Source organism: Pseudorasbora parva, chromosome 17 (genome assembly GCF_024679245.1).
Source record: "Pseudorasbora parva isolate DD20220531a chromosome 17, ASM2467924v1, whole genome shotgun sequence".
NCBI classification, from domain to species: Eukaryota; Metazoa; Chordata; class Actinopteri; order Cypriniformes; family Gobionidae; genus Pseudorasbora; species Pseudorasbora parva.
Window position 1 is genome coordinate 399,617 of NC_090188.1, and position 15,619 is coordinate 415,235.

Here is a 15,619-nt window from a genome sequence, read left to right on the forward strand (position 1 = left end):
ACAAACACAAGATCTCGATCGACTGGTAAGAGTTTTAATATAGCGACAGATAATGAAGAGACTGGGTTCAGCCATAACCGGTTAAACACATCCGATCGCGTTATTGGTGTGTGTCGAGTGTGTGTGTGTGTGTGTGTAGACAGAGAGAGAGCGAGACAGACAGACTGTGTGTGTGTGTTTGTGTGTAGACAGAGAGAGAGAGAGAGAGATACAGACAGACAGAGACTGTGTGTCGTGACAGTGTGTGTGTGTGTGTGTGTGTGTAGACAGACAGACCGACAGAGATTGTGTGTGTGTGTGTGTTTGTGTCGAGACAGTGTGTGATTGTGTGAGACAGAGAGAGAGAGAGACAGACAGAGACAGACTGTGTGTGTGTGTTTGTGTGTAGACAGAGAGAGAGAGAGAGAGATACAGACAGACAGAGACTGTGTGTCGTGACAGTGTGTGTGTGTGTGTGTGTGTGTGTTTGTAGACAGACAGACCGACAGAGATTGTGTGTGTGTGTGTGTTTGTGTGTCGAGACAGTGTGTGTGTTTGTGTCGAGACAGTGTGTGATTGTGTGAGACAGAGAGAGAGAGAGACAGACAGACAGAGACAGTGTGTCTCTGTGTGTGTGTGTGTGTGTGTGTGTGTGTGTGTGAGAGAGAGAGAGAGTGTGTTCCTAGTTTAGCAATACTTGCGAGGGCACAAATGTCCTCACTTATATAGTGAAACAAACGTGTGTGTGTGTGTGTGTGTGTGTGATCTCTGAACACCGCTCGTCTCTCCTCACAGGAGTGTGTGTGTGTGTGTGTGTGTGTGATCACTGAACACCGCCCGTCTCTCCTCACAGGTGTGTGTGTGTGATCACTGAACACCGCTCGTCTCTCCTCACAGGAGTGTGTGTGTGTGTGTGTGTGATCACTGAACACCACCCGTCTCTCCTCACTGGAGTGTGTGTGTGTGTGTGTGTGTGTGTGTGTGTGTGTGTGTGTGTGTGTGTGTGTGTGTGTGTGTGTGTGTGTGTGTGTGTGTGTGTGTGTGAGATCACTGAACACCGCTCGTCTCTCCTCACAGGAGTGTGTGTGTGTGTGTGTGTGTGTGTGTGTGTGATCACTGAACACCGCTCGTCTCTCCTCACAGAAGTGTGTGTGTGTGTGTGTGTGATCACTGAACACCGCCCGTCTCTCCTCACTGGAGTGTGTGTGTGTGTGTGATCACTGAACACCGCTCGTCTCTCCTCACAGGAGTGTGTGTGTGTGTGTGTGTGATCACTGAACACCGCCCATCTCTCCTCACTGGAGTGTGTGTGTGTGTGTGTGTGTGTGAGATCACTGAACACCGCTCGTCTCTCCTCACAGGAGTGTGTGTGTGTGTGTGTGTGTGTGTGATCACTGAACACCGCTCGTCTCTCCTCACAGGAGTGTGTGTGTGTGAGTGATCACTGAACACCGCCCGTCTCTCCTCACAGGTGTGTGTGTGTGTGTGTGTGTGTGTGTGTGTGTGATCACTGAACACCGCCCGTCTCTCCTCACAGGAGTGTGTGTGTGTGTGTGTGATCACTGAACACCGCCCGTCTCTCCTCACAGGAGTGTGTGTGTGTGTGTGTGTGTGTGTGTGTGATCACTGAACACCGCCCGTCTCTCCTCACAGGAGTGTGTGTGTGATCACTGAACACCGCCCGTCTCTCCTCACAGGAGTGTGTGTGTGATCACTGAACACCGCCCGTCTCTCCTCACAGGAGTGTGTGTGTGTGTGTGTGTGATCACTGAACACCGCTCGTCTCTCCTCACAGGAGTGTGTGTGTGTGTGTGTGTGTGTGTGTGTGTGTGTGTGTGTGTGTGTGTGTGATCACTGAACACCGCTCGTCTCTCCTCACAGGAGTGTGTGTGTGCCGCTGGAATCATGGGCCGGATCTTCTTGGATCACATCGGTGGGACTCGTCTGTTCTCCTGCGCTAACTGTGACACGATCCTGACGAACCGCTCCGAGCTGATCTCCACACGCTTCACTGGAGCCACAGGGAGAGCCTTCCTCTTCAACAAGGTACGATACACACACACACACACACACACACACACACACACACACACACACACACACATATACAGTGAGGAAAATAAGTATTTGAACACCTGTCTATCCGCTAGAGTTCTGACCCTCAGAGACCTGTTAGTCTGCCTTTAACATGTCCACCTCCACTCCATTTATTATCCTACATTAGATGCTCCTGTCTGAGGCCGTTAGCTGATAAAGACACCTGTCCACACCATACAATCAGCAAGAGTCCAACTACTGACATGACCAAGACCAAAGAGCTGTCCAGAGACACGAGACACACACTCACACACCTCCACAAGGCTGGAGAGAGCTCCGGGGAAATGGCCAAGCAGCTCGGTGAAGAAAGGTCCACTGCTGGAGCAATCATTAGAAAATGGAAGAAGCTAAACATGACTGTCAATCTCCCTCAGACTGGGGCTCCAGATCTCACCTCGTGGGTCTCAATGATCCTAAGGTGAGAAATCAGCCCAGACTACACGGAGGAGCTGACCAATGACCTGAAGAGCTGGGACCACCGTTTCCAAGGTTACTGCTGGTAATACACTCAGACGTCACGGTTTGAAATCATGCATGGCCTGAAGGTTCTCCTTAAACCAGCTCATGTCCAGGCCCGTCTTAAAGCTACACCGTGTAACTTTAGTTTATTCTTAGCTAAAATCATTTAGTTCTTTTAAAGCTATATGTGGTCATTAATGTATATTTACTTAATTCTGGTAAGTTTATAATCTGCCGTTGGAAACCCATACGGGTGAGGGGTTCGAGTGCCGGCCGCCATGTTGCTCCTCCATCTTGAAAGTACAGTAGCCACAGAGGGACATACCCGTAAACTCAAGCTTCGCCTTTCGCGTTTAACACTCGATGGCACTCATGGACGAGGTCGAACTGGAAGCATGTTAATCTTGGACTAAATCAGCCACCGTAGGAGTTAAAACGAAATCAGAATTGAGAGGAACAGAAACTAATATTCCCTGGATGGTCATAAACCTTTACACCGCTAGATGGGGAATATCTCACAGGGGAGCTTTAAGTTTGCCGATGACCATTTGGATGATCCAGAGGAGTCATGGGAGAAAGTCATGTGGTCAGATGAAACCAAAATAGAATTTTTTGGTCATAATTCCACTAAACGTGTTTGGAGGAAGAAGAATGATGAGTACCATCCCAAGAACACCATCCCTACTGTGAGGCATGGGGGCGGCAGCATCATGCTGTGGGGGTGTTTTTCTGCACATGGGACAGGGTGACTGCACTGTATAAAGGAGAGGAGGACCGGGGCCATGTGTTGTGAGATTTTGGGGAACAACCTCCTTCCCTCAGTTAGAGCATTGAAGATGGGTCGAGGCTGGGTCTTCCGACATGACAGTGACCCGAAGCACAGCCAGGATAACCAAGGAGTGGCTCTGTCAGAAGCATATCAAGGTTCTGGCGTGGCTTAGCCAGTCTCCAGACCTAAACCCAATAGAGGATCTTTGGAGGAGCTCAAACTCTGTGTTTCTCAGCGACACGCCAGAAACCTGACGGATCTAGAGGAGATCTGTGTGGAGGAGTGGGCCAGAAACCTGACGGATCTAGAGGAGATCTGTGTGGAGGAGTGGGCCAGAAACCTGACGGATCTAGAGGAGATCTGTGTGGAGGAGTGGGCCAGAAACCTGACGGATCTAGAGGAGATCTGTGTGGAGGAGTGGGCCAGAAACCTGACGGATCTAGAGGAGATCTGTGTGGAGGAGTGGGCCAGAAACCTGACGGATCTAGAGGAGATCTGTGTGGAGGAGTGGGCCAGAAACCTGACGGATCTAGAGGAGATCTGTGTGGAGGAGTGGGCCAGAAACCTGACGGATCTAGAGGAGATCTGTGTGGAGGAGTGGGCCAGAAACCTGACGGATCTAGAGGAGATCTGTGCGGAGGAGTGGGCCAGAAACCTGACGGATCTAGAGGAGATCTGTGTGGAGGAGTGGGCCAGAATCCCTCCTGCAGTGCAAACCTGCTGAAGAACTACAGCAAACGCTTGAGCTCTGGAAACGCAAACAAAGGCTACTCGACCAAATATTAACACTGATTTTCTCAGGTGTTCAAATACTTATTTTCCTCAATGTGTGTGTATACACACACACACACACACACTCACTCACTCACTCACTCACTCACAGACACACTCAATCTCTTTCACACACTCATGAGTGTGCTTTATCTGTAATATTTAGCTGAGTCAAGAATCAAATTTGCAGCATCAACACAGAAAAGATCTGTCTGACTGTGTGTGTGTGTGTGCAGGTGGTGAACCTGCAGTACAGTGAGGTGCAGGACCGTGTGATGCTGACGGGCCGGCACATGGTGCGAGATGTGAGCTGTAAGAACTGCAACAGTAAGCTGGGCTGGATCTACGAGTTCGCCACGGAGGACAGTCAGAGATATAAAGAGGGCCGAGTGATCCTGGAGCGGGCGCTGGTGCGGGAGAGCGAAGGGTTCGAGGAGCACGTGCCCTCAGACGCCTCCTGAGCCCCGCCGCTGACCTCTGACCCGCTGACCTCTGGACAACACAACACTTCACATAGAGTTACCAATAAACACACATTCAACGCTGACAAATCTCTGCTTTAATTCAGTGACGAGGCCGTCGGACGTGATTACTCCCATAATCACCCAGAGAGAGAGAGAGAGAGAGAGAGAGAGTGTGTGTGTGTGAGAGAGAGAGAGAGTGTGTGTGTGTCTTTTATTGCCATTGTGTATGTGTGGCGCGCTCTGTTATTGCAGCTGTGTGTGTGTGTCTTCAGTTTTATGTGAGCGTTACGCAACACGTTTTGCAGACGAACTGATTAGATTTGTATAATAATGAGTTTCTCTTCATAAAACACTCAGTATGATGACGAAGCACATGATCACACACATTCTCTCGCGCTGACAGGACGGAAACGAATCCGCATCTCAGAGGAGTGTGTGTGTGTGTGTGTGTTGCTTAACGTTCACTGATAAAGAGCTGAAGACGTGACACGAGGAAAGCTCAGCAATAACATGAATACTGCATGCACAGCAGTGTGTGTGTGTGTGTGTGTGTGTGTGTGTGTACAGCTCATTTCTCACTGTCTCTCCTCTTGTCCAGAGATAATGTTGAATGGCTGTAGGCCCTCGGTGGTGTGTGTGTGTGTGTGTGTGTGTCCCTTTCCCTGCAGCCGTGTCCGCTAAACCAACCAGTTCAGAAAGATTTGCAGCGTCTCTGGTTGAACAGGCTTTCTGCTGTCCTTTGACCTCTCAATACATCAGCCGGTGGATCACACCCACTCTTCACACACACACACTCTTCACACACACACTCTTCACACACACTCTTCCCTCTCCCCGTTCCAGCATTCAGAGGAATGCCGCATTTGTTCCCGATGCGATTACTGGCTCGTGTGTGTGATGTGTTTATTGTGTAAAGCTTGAGAAACACTGAGCTGTAAATCTCAGCACATTCCTCAGACGCTTATGGTCGTTTCTCTTCAGTGTTCGCTTGTGATGTAGACGTCCAGCGTTTTCTGCTTCTCTATATCATTAAAGCCTCTTCTGTTCAGCATGTTTGTCTGTGTGGTGTTTCTAATCGTAGTTGAGGTTAGGGCACAACATTTACAACATTAAGGCATCAAAAGTGCTCCAAGGAAGGACCAGTGGAGAACCGGCCACAGGGTCATGGGCGGCCAAGGCTCATTGATGACCGTGGGGAGCGAAGGCTGGCTTCGCAGTTGCCCTTCAGTTTGTTGCGTATGGACCAGTCAGGGTGACCTCTGACCCCTGACCCTGCCGAAAGCACCAACAGTGGCACGTGAGCATCAGAACTGGACCACGGAGCGATGGAAGAAGGTGGCCTGGTCTGAGGAATCACGTGTTCTTCTACATCACGTGGATGGCCGGGTGTGTGTGTGTGTGTGTGTGGCTTACCTGAGGAACACATGGTCCCAGGATGCACTATGGGAAGAAGGCGAGCCGGCGGAGGCAGTGTGATGCTTTGGCCAATGTTCTGCTGGGAAACCTTGGGTCCTCCATCCATGTGGATGTTACTTTGACACGCTCCACCTACCTAAGCATTGCTGAGACCATGTTCAGCCTTTGATGGAAACGGTATTCTGGTGGCTGTGGCTCTTCCAGCAGGATAATGCTCCTGACACAAAGCACAAATGCTTCAGGAATGGTTTGAGGAGCACAACGACCAGTTTGAGGCGTCGACTCGGCCTCCAGATTCCCCAGATCTCAATCCAATCGAGCATCTGTGGGATGAGCTGAACAAACAAGTCCCCACTTACAGGACTTAAAGGATCTGCAGCTAACATCTTGGTGCCAGACATTCAGGAGTCCATCAGAGACGGGTCAGGGGATCAACACTATTGCCTGATTGGTGTGTGTGTGTGTGAGCTCCAGCAGAGGGCAGTGAAGAGATTTATTGTGCACGTTTACGTGGATCATCTTCCGCTCAGTGTGTGCATTAACACAAAGGTTTCATCTTTCATCCGCAGTCATTCAAGCTCAGCGCACGTACACGGAAAAACCTGCTACACACACACACCGCGGATGATGAAACCCATGCGAATCCTCCTCACACACACACACACACACACACACACAGATAAACAGAACATATCAGTGTGTAGTAAACGGCGTCTGACTCCGCGATGCCTCGGCTGAGAGCCCTTCCCATCGCTTGATGACTGAGTTCAGTCACATTAACTCTGAGAGTTATTTAGAGTTTCCTGTTCTCAGCTCTGGTATATTTTAACTGAGTCTCATGGTTTTGAGTTGTGTGAACTCATTTCCTTTAGTTTGCTTTAATGCTAAATGAAGTGTTATATAATGCTGTTTTGAGCAAGATTAGCGCTAGGGGAGATTTAGTAGCGATGAATGTTTCGTTGTGCTAGTTTAGGAGCGTTTCTGATGATGTGTGTGAGCTGCATGTTGCTGTTAACATGTTAAGGCGTTTTCTGGTTTGGTTTGTTAAAGCTAGGACAGTATTTATGTTTCGATAACCTGATCATTTTCAGTTAAAGGCACAGTATGTAAGTATGCAGAACAGGGGCGTGTCTTAACTCTTGAGTGGGCGGAGCGTTTAATCAGCCGTGAACGCTTATGCTTCTTTCATTCGTGTGTGTGTGTGTGTGTGTGTGTGTGTGTGTGTGACAGCGCTGTTTTATCCCATCACACACATGTGAGTGTGTTAAAGTGATGTTATAACACTACTCTGAGCCGCTTGTTGACACTGCGGTGAGCGAGATCATATTAGGCGGTAACACACGGCACTGAGCGGTAAATCAACAACAGCAGATTAAACAATAAGACTAACGGTGCTGAGCTGGAGGACAATCATTAGTTTCATCAATGATCCAAACAGTGTCTAACACATCAGATATTAAAGCGGCAATAGTGTTGCCATGGTTACTACACAATAACACCGGATGATGATGTCACTGATAGGCAACCCACACACACACAAACCTGTCCTGGTTACAGGCACTGGATTTAAACATTTTTGGAGACATTTGGGATAATACAGTCAACACAACTGATAAAACACTGATCATCTGACTCATGTCTGCAAGAATTTGTAATAAAGTTGAATAATGCATGCATGTGTGTGTGTGTGTGTGTGTGTGTGTGTGTGTGTGTGTGTGTGTGTGATGGGTTGGTTTAGGGGGAGGGGCAGTGTAAGGGGATAGAAAATACGTTTTGTGCAGTATATAAAAGCCTATTGCCACATTTCACAAAAACAAACGTGAGTGTGTGAATTAATTTTGTTAATAATTACCCTGCATGAATACTCCAAACTCAGACATTAGAAACGAGAGCATAACCGCGTGAATATCTTAATATGAAGAACACACACACAGGTCCCACAGCGCAGTTTTTCGTGGTTTAAGGACACACAGATATGCGCGAAGGTTTATGATGGCGATGAAAGTCTGGAGTAATCTGCCATGATTTAATATTTGACTCGTTTACAGTCCTGCTGAGCACGCAGACGCACGACCCCGCTGACCTGCAGAGCTCACTGACTAACCCTGTAAGCAGGAACAAAACCAGCTGGATGAGTGTGTGTGTGTGTGTGTGTGTGTGTGTGTGTGTGTGTGTGTGTGTGTGTGTGTGTGTGTGTGTGTGTGGGCTTGTTTGTGTGACATATGAGGACACAAATGTGTATAATGCCATGGGTATGACACAGGTATTACAGGAGAGGGTGAAATATGAGGACATTACCCATGGCCCCACTTTACAAAAGGCTTATAAATCACACAGGAGGAGTTTTTATGAGAAAGGAAAAATGCAGAATGTTTCCTGAGATGGGTAGTGTGTGTGTGTGTGTGTGTGTGTGTGTGTGTGTGTGTGCGTGCGTGTGTGTGTGTGTGTGTGCGTGTGTCCAAAGGTGACAATGACAAGAATCCCTCACAACACAACACAACACAACACACACCAGCGCGCGCGCGCTCGCAACCATCAGTGCGCGGAGGGGAAAAAGTGCTAACTCATGGTCGGCAGCTCGAGCCTCCAGGTGTTGAGCAGCGACACACGAGCACACCTTCATCATCATCCTCAGCGGACTGACGCGCGCACCTGAAGCTCCTCGCACACCTTCATCCTCATCATCATCCTCGGCGGCCGGACGCGCGCACCTGCTGCTCCACACACACCTTCATCATCATCCTCAGCGGCCGGACGCGCGCACCTGTAGCTCCACACACACATTTCATCTTCATCCTCATCCTCGGGACGCGTGAGCGAGCATGGGCCGCTACAGCGGGAAGACGTGCCGCCTGATCCTGATGCTCGTCATCACCGTCATCTTCTTCGTGGCAGAGATCGTGGCGGGCTACATAGGCAACTCCATCGCGCTCGTGTCCGACTCCTTCAACATGCTGTCGGACATCCTGTCACTGTGCGTCGGGCTGACGGCGGCGCGCGTGTCGCGGCGCGCGGGCTCGGGGCGCTTCACCTACGGCATGGGTCGCGCGGAGGTCGTGGGCGCGCTCGCCAACGCGGTGTTCCTGGGCGCGCTCTGCTTCTCCGTGTCCATGGAGTCCCTGAAGAGGCTCGCGCTCCCGCAGGCCATCGATGACCCGCTTCTGGTGCTGGTCGTGGGCTCGCTCGGGCTGGCCGTCAATGTGGTCGGGCTGCTGATCTTCCAGGACTACAGCTGTCTGTGCGCGCCGCCGCGGGAGAAGGACGCGTCGGTGCCGCGCACGGAGAAGGACGCGGACGCGCTGGACGAGAACGCAGGTGATCCTCCTCATCATGCATGAATTAATAGCGCAGTTATTTGCTTTTATTTGGCTGTAATTAGCTACTAAAGAACCATCTGAACGCGAGAACCAATCAAAAACATCCCTAACAGTAAAGAGTTAGTTCAGCCTAAAGTGAAATGTCTGTCATTAACTCCTCTCCCTAATGTCGCTCCACACCCGTAAGACCTCCGCTCATCTTCACACACAGTTTAAGATATTTTATATTTAGTCCGAGAGCGTATGCAAGTGTATGCACACTATACTGTCCATGTCCAGAAAGGGAATAAAAACATCATCACAGTAGTCCATATGAGACATCAGTGGGTTAATTAGAGTCTCTTGAAGCATCCAAAATACATTTGGGTCCAAAAATAACAAAAACTACGACTTTATTCAGCATCGGATCGCGTGTCGAACGGCTGAAATCAGGCGATCCGAATCATGAATCAATTAACTGATTCATAACCGTTTGAATCTTTATTTTCCGGCAACCGGAATGATTCTCTCACAGGGCTCGCTGAACGTCATTTAAACATCTTAAGTGTTTATGGAAAGTGTTTAAGTGTTTACTGCTTTCCCTCTAAAGCAGTGTTTCCAGTCTAAACACCTAAAAATCCTTAAAGAGTATCTTCAGCGATTAGCATATGGCTTTCCATCAGTAGAAACCCTGGAGTATGTTCGAATGATTGTGCTCCCCCTCTCATATCCCCCTGAGACGAGAGATTTATGTATTTTATTTCTGGAAAAGTTACTCCCATGACCCAAATTGAGGATATTAGCATCATCTGAGGAATGTTTGGCCAGAGGCTGAAGCCTCCAGCCAGCAGAGGGAGCCATTTCCTCATGTTTAACACTCGCACATGGGGATGGAGATCACACTCAGCTCAGGCATTTAACAGAGCGATGCTAAGCAAAGTAAGTGTTTTAACTTCTCAAATTAATTTCTATGAAAGTTAAGCTTTCAAAGGCAGACTGAGCGCGGCGCGGCAGACTGAGCGCGCGTTGTGAATGTATGCCGCGAGTGTGTTTACCGCGAGTGTGTTTACCGCAGCTCTCATCACGAGAGCTCATCAGCTCATTGATGACGGTAAATGTAATCTGACTCCGAGTTAGTGCGGTGAGACTCACGCGGCGACTCGATCGCTACATTAAACACACGTTCAGTATTTAATTGTAGTGTCTGTTCTCAGTCACAGTAATCCAGTAGCGGTGGCTGTGGGCGTGGCCTCATAAGGCAGTGAAGCATTCTGGGAATTGTAGTCTTTCATCCCCATGAGACAAAAATACATCTTCTGTCTTTTCTCAGTCTAGAAGGCACCAAATACAAAAATAATTTCACATTTCTACTACATTAATGACCCAGTTTAAATACAGATTCATCTTCTCAGCGCTGAAGTACCCCTTTAAATCAAGATGCTTTGATCCAACTTATTCAACTAAATGTACAAATAACCGTTTGCTGCTGTTCATCCTCAGGCCTGCAGGACGAGAAGGCTGAGAGAGAAGGCCCTCCGCTGAACATCCGAGGTGAGAGTCCAGCCGCTGGAGCTTCGGTCATTCCCAGAGCGGGACAGTCCCTCAGCTCATCTCCTCGAGTCCTGTACTGAAGTTCACTGTTTGAGTCTCTGTGCTTTACTGGAGTATTATTTTTTCTGTAATCTTCTGACTTTAACTTCACTCCATCTGAAAGACAAATATCGTCCTCTTTACTCCACTACATTTCTATCAAGGTCCTCGAAGTGGAAAGTCGTTTCTGTCGCAGCTTTGAAAGTCAGTGATGATTTTTTTCTTCTTTAAAAGGTGTTTGGGTTTTTGCAGAAAGCCTTTCAGGAATCACTCTTGTAGAGTCTCGTGAAGTTCAATGATTTCACAGCATTTATTAAACACTGATTTATAGTTTAGAGCAAAATGACAGAAGAAGACGGATGTCCAAATGCTCATTTAGTGGAGGATTCACATAAACAAAGTTGATTCTGTCTTCAGTGAAGGTGAACAGTGTGAGAATATCAGATGTGTATCAGTGTATTGGATCCGTGCATTCGGCCTTAAAGTGACAGCAGCTTTATAACTTTAGTATTTAAATGAGTTAGTGGTTGTATGATAGGTTGTTCTTCTGTACTTTTACTCCAGTAATAGAGTTGTGTAGTTTGCCCACCTCTGGTGTCCTTCACTGACCTCTGACCTCCGCAGGCGTCCTGCTCCACGTGTTGAACGACGCTCTGGGGTCGGTGGTGGTGGTGGTGGCGTCGGCTCTGTTCTACGTGTGGCCTTTGACCCCTGAGAGTCCGTGTAACTGGCAGTGCTATGTGGACCCCAGTCTGACGCTCATCATGGTGGCCATCATCATGTCCTCAGCCGTCCCATTGGTCAAAGAAACGGCCGGAATACTGCTTCAGATGAGCCCTGCAGACCTGCAGCTCAGCCCCCTCCGTGAGTACACACACACACACACACAGATATCAGCGATTGAAGGGTTAGTTCAGCCAGTAGTGTAAAGTGTGTGATTAATTCCTCCTGTGGTTGGCCAGCCGTCAGTCCTCTGCTCATCTTCACACACAGATGAAGATATTAGTGTTGAAATCCGATGGCTCAGAAAGGCCTTCATTGACACCAATGTCATTTCCTCTCTCAAGACCCATAAAGGCACTAAAGACGTCGTTACAAAGCCCATCTCACTACAGCGGCTCTACAATCATTGATGAAGAGGCCAGAATAGAGTTAGTGCGCAAAAACACTAAATAACGACTTATATAGTGATGACCGATTTCAGAACAACGCTTCGAACCGTTATGAGTCAGTGAATCGATTCATGATTCGAACCGTTATGATTCAGTGAATCGATTCATGATTCGGATCGCCAGAGTCTCGTGATTTCAGCAGTTTGACACGTGATCCGAATCATGAATCGATTCACTGAATCATAACGGTTCGAATCATGAATCGATTCACTGACTCATAACGGTTCGAAGCTTTGTTCTGAAATCGGCCATCACTATATAAAGCCAGGTACACTCTGTGCGACGGGTACACTTTGGCCACGATTTGGCCGTCTGAGACTAATTTTGCAGATCCTAAAAGATTCCTCTGATCCTCGGCTAAAATCTGACGTCTTTATCCGTCAGTTTGACCGGCAGCCGATTAATGAGCGCTGCGATCAAATTTGACCTCAGATGAAATTCTGGCCGTGTCAGCAGATTTGCGGCAGTCCTGCAGTGTGACTTCTCCTACGACGATCGGCAAATATCTCCGTTTTTCAAGACAAACTACGACCAAAACCAGAGCTGGAGAGTATATGCAGCTCACCGAACGCATCATTCACTGATGATATAAAACTCCAGACGAGTTTTCTTGCGTGCATCCTTTATGGGTCTTGAGAGAGGAAATGACATTGGTGTCAATGAAGGCCTTTCTGAGCCATCGGATTTCAACACTAATATCTTCATCTGTGTGTGAAGATGAGCGGAGGACTGACGGCTGGCCAACCACAGGAGGAATTAATCACACACTGCACATTACTGGCTGAACTCACCCTTGAAGACAATAATCCTGTGCACCATTTTGATGTCATGCCGAGTGGAACGGCTCATGTGTGTGTGTGTGTGTGTCCCCAGTGGAGAGCGTGTGTAAGCTGCCCGGTGTGCTGAGTGTCCATGAGGCTCATGTATGGGAGCTGGCTAAAGGCCGTAATGTGGGGACTCTGCACGTGCGCGTGTCTCCGGATCAGGCTGTGTGCTGGGCGAGCCGCTCCGGGCTCCATGGCCAGGTTCTGGAGCTCTTCCACCGGGCCGGAGTCCACAGCCTCACCCTGCAGATGGAGCGAGCCGAGGCCCAGCCGGACTCCTGCAGCGCCGCGTGTGTATCGGACGCGTGTGTGAAGCTCTCTTGCTGTCCAAACGGAGCCTCCTCGGTGTGTGTGTGTGACGGAGACCCGTCCTCAGTGAGTGTGTGTAATGGAGACCCAGCCTCGCCCTCCAGGGATGCGAGTGTTGACATGCGGGACAAGGACAGCCGGACCACAGACAGCACTAAGTTCTGAAGCTCCAGCACTGCAAAAAACGCTCTTCTTACTCAGTGTCTTTGTCTCGTTTCTAATCAGAATATCTGTATCAATACATTTACTAGACAAGTTCAAATGATTGTCTTGTTTTGGGGAAAATAACTCTAAATGAAGAGAGTTTTTGCTTAAAATAAGATCAGTAATCTGCCAATGGGGTGAGAGAAATAATCTTGTTTTCTGTTTGAATTAAGATTATTTTTCTCACCCCATTGGCAGATTATTTATCTTATTTTAAGCAAAAACTCTCTTCATTTTGAGTTATTTTCCCCAAAACAAGACAATTACTTTTGCTTGTCTAGTAAATACTTCTTGTTTTAAGATTTTTTAGATGTTTGGACTAGAAACAAGACAGAAATACTGAGTAAGAAGAGCATTTTGTGCAGTGTGTGATCTGAGAAACACCAAAGACTGAATCCTGTGCCTCCACAACGCCCGCTGATGATCTGGAGCTCCTCCGTCATTAAACTCCACCATCGGATTATTTATTGTGTAAAAAGTGAATCTCTCTCCACACGTCCAGCTCATATTACAGCCCACAGTAAAGATTTCATTTGCTTACACCGCACAAAACGCTCTTCTTACTCAGTGTTTCTGTCTTGTTTCTAGTCCAAACATCTAAAAAATCTCACATTAAGAAGTATTTACTAGACAAGCAAAAGTAATTGTCTTGTTTTGGGGAAAATAACTCCAAATGAAGAGAGTTTTTGCTTAAAATAAGATCAATAATCTGCCAATGGGGTGAGAAAAATAATCTTAATTCAAACAGAAAACAAGATTATTATACTCACCCCATTGGCAGATTATTTATTTTTTTCCCAAAACAAGACAATCATTTGAACTTGTCGAGTAAATGTTTCTTAATGTGAGAATTTTAGATGGACTAGAAACGAGACACACACACTGAGTTAGAAGAGCGTTCTGTGCAGTGTGTAGATAATCCAGCCATGTTCAATATGAATAGTTAATTTGTGATAAAGTTCACGCAGTGCTCTATTCGCCTTAGTGCCTCTAATGCTGATTTAATAACCGTTTGTATTACTGTAATGTTGAATTATTATAAATCCTCACAGGTCCGTTTGCGCTTCATTGACATCATGCAACCCCAATCTTATATGGGGTAAAATCAGACCAGGGCCTGTTCCACTAAACCAGGATAAGGGATTCATTTGGGATATCTCGGTGATCTTGTCGTCTGTGTGCTGAGTTTAGTTCACTGCTGTGGTAAACGTATCCTGAACACACACACACACACACACACACACACACACACACACACACACACACACACACACACACACACACACACAGAAGAGAATGATAGTGAAAGATAACTGTATATTAGCGGATAAACCCGGATTAACCCTTATCCTGGTTTAGCGGAACCGGCCCTGGGTCTGAGATTCACAACATCATCATTCCTTCATATTATTTATCATTTATTTTGTTCTTAATAGTCTTCATAACTGTTTAATAATTCAGGGAAACAGAATTAATTTGTATTTAGTTAATAGTGTGTGTGTGTGTGTGTGTGTGTGTGTGTGTGTGTGTGTGTGTGTGTGTGTGAGAAACGATCAAATGTACTCAAACTGTGAACGCTAACAGAAATGATGATCGAGCCTTTATGAGTAAACAGATTTGAATTGACATGAATTGTGAACTGTTTATTAAAGTGAAGATTCACCTGAAGATGAGCAGCACACACACACACACACACACACACACACACTGCCCCTAAACCTACCCATCACACACACACACTGCCCCTAAACCTACCATCACACACACACACTGCCCCTAAACCTACCCATCACACACACACACTGCCCCTAAACCTACCCATCACACACACACTGCCCCTAAACCTACCCATCACACACACACTGCCCCTAAACCTACCCATCACACACACACACACACACACACACACACACACACACACACACACACACACACACACACACACACACACACACAGCCCCTAAACCTACCCATCATACACACACACACACACACACACACACTGCCCCTAAATCTACCCATCACACACACACAGCCCCTAAACCTACCCATCATACACACACACACACACACACACACACAGCCCCTAAATCTACCCATCATACACACACACACACACACACAGCTCCTAAACCTACCCATCACACACACACACACACTGCCCCTAAACCTACCCATCACACACACACACACACTTCCCCTAAACCTACCCATCACACACACACACACACTTCCCCTAAACCTACCCATCACACACACACACACACTT

The 15,619-nt window shown here is 47.6% G+C and overlaps 2 protein-coding genes across 2 annotated transcripts in view; both read left to right on the forward strand.

Annotated features, from left to right (window-relative positions):
* Nucleotides 1–5,587, forward strand: part of ypel5 (yippee-like 5) — a 5,714-nt gene extending 127 nt beyond the window's left edge. The window contains exons 1-3 of the mRNA XM_067421564.1: nucleotides 1–25; nucleotides 1,861–2,025; nucleotides 4,312–5,587. The exon at nucleotides 1–25 is cut by the window's left edge and continues 127 nt beyond it. Coding sequence (XP_067277665.1) covers nucleotides 1,885–2,025; nucleotides 4,312–4,536 — 366 coding nt within the window. The 5' untranslated portion in view covers nucleotides 1–25; nucleotides 1,861–1,884 and the 3' untranslated portion in view covers nucleotides 4,537–5,587. The remainder of the gene's footprint in view (nucleotides 26–1,860; nucleotides 2,026–4,311) is intronic.
* A 2,843-nt stretch (nucleotides 5,588–8,430) lies between these two features.
* slc30a10 (solute carrier family 30 member 10) lies at nucleotides 8,431–13,420 on the forward strand. Its single transcript, XM_067421563.1, has 4 exons — nucleotides 8,431–9,270; nucleotides 10,752–10,802; nucleotides 11,466–11,705; nucleotides 12,887–13,420. Exons 1-4 carry the CDS (start codon nucleotides 8,778–8,780, stop codon nucleotides 13,309–13,311), a joined length of 1,209 nt encoding a protein of 402 aa, XP_067277664.1. The 5' UTR covers nucleotides 8,431–8,777; the 3' UTR covers nucleotides 13,312–13,420.
* Nucleotides 13,421–15,619: the final 2,199 nt, after the last annotated feature.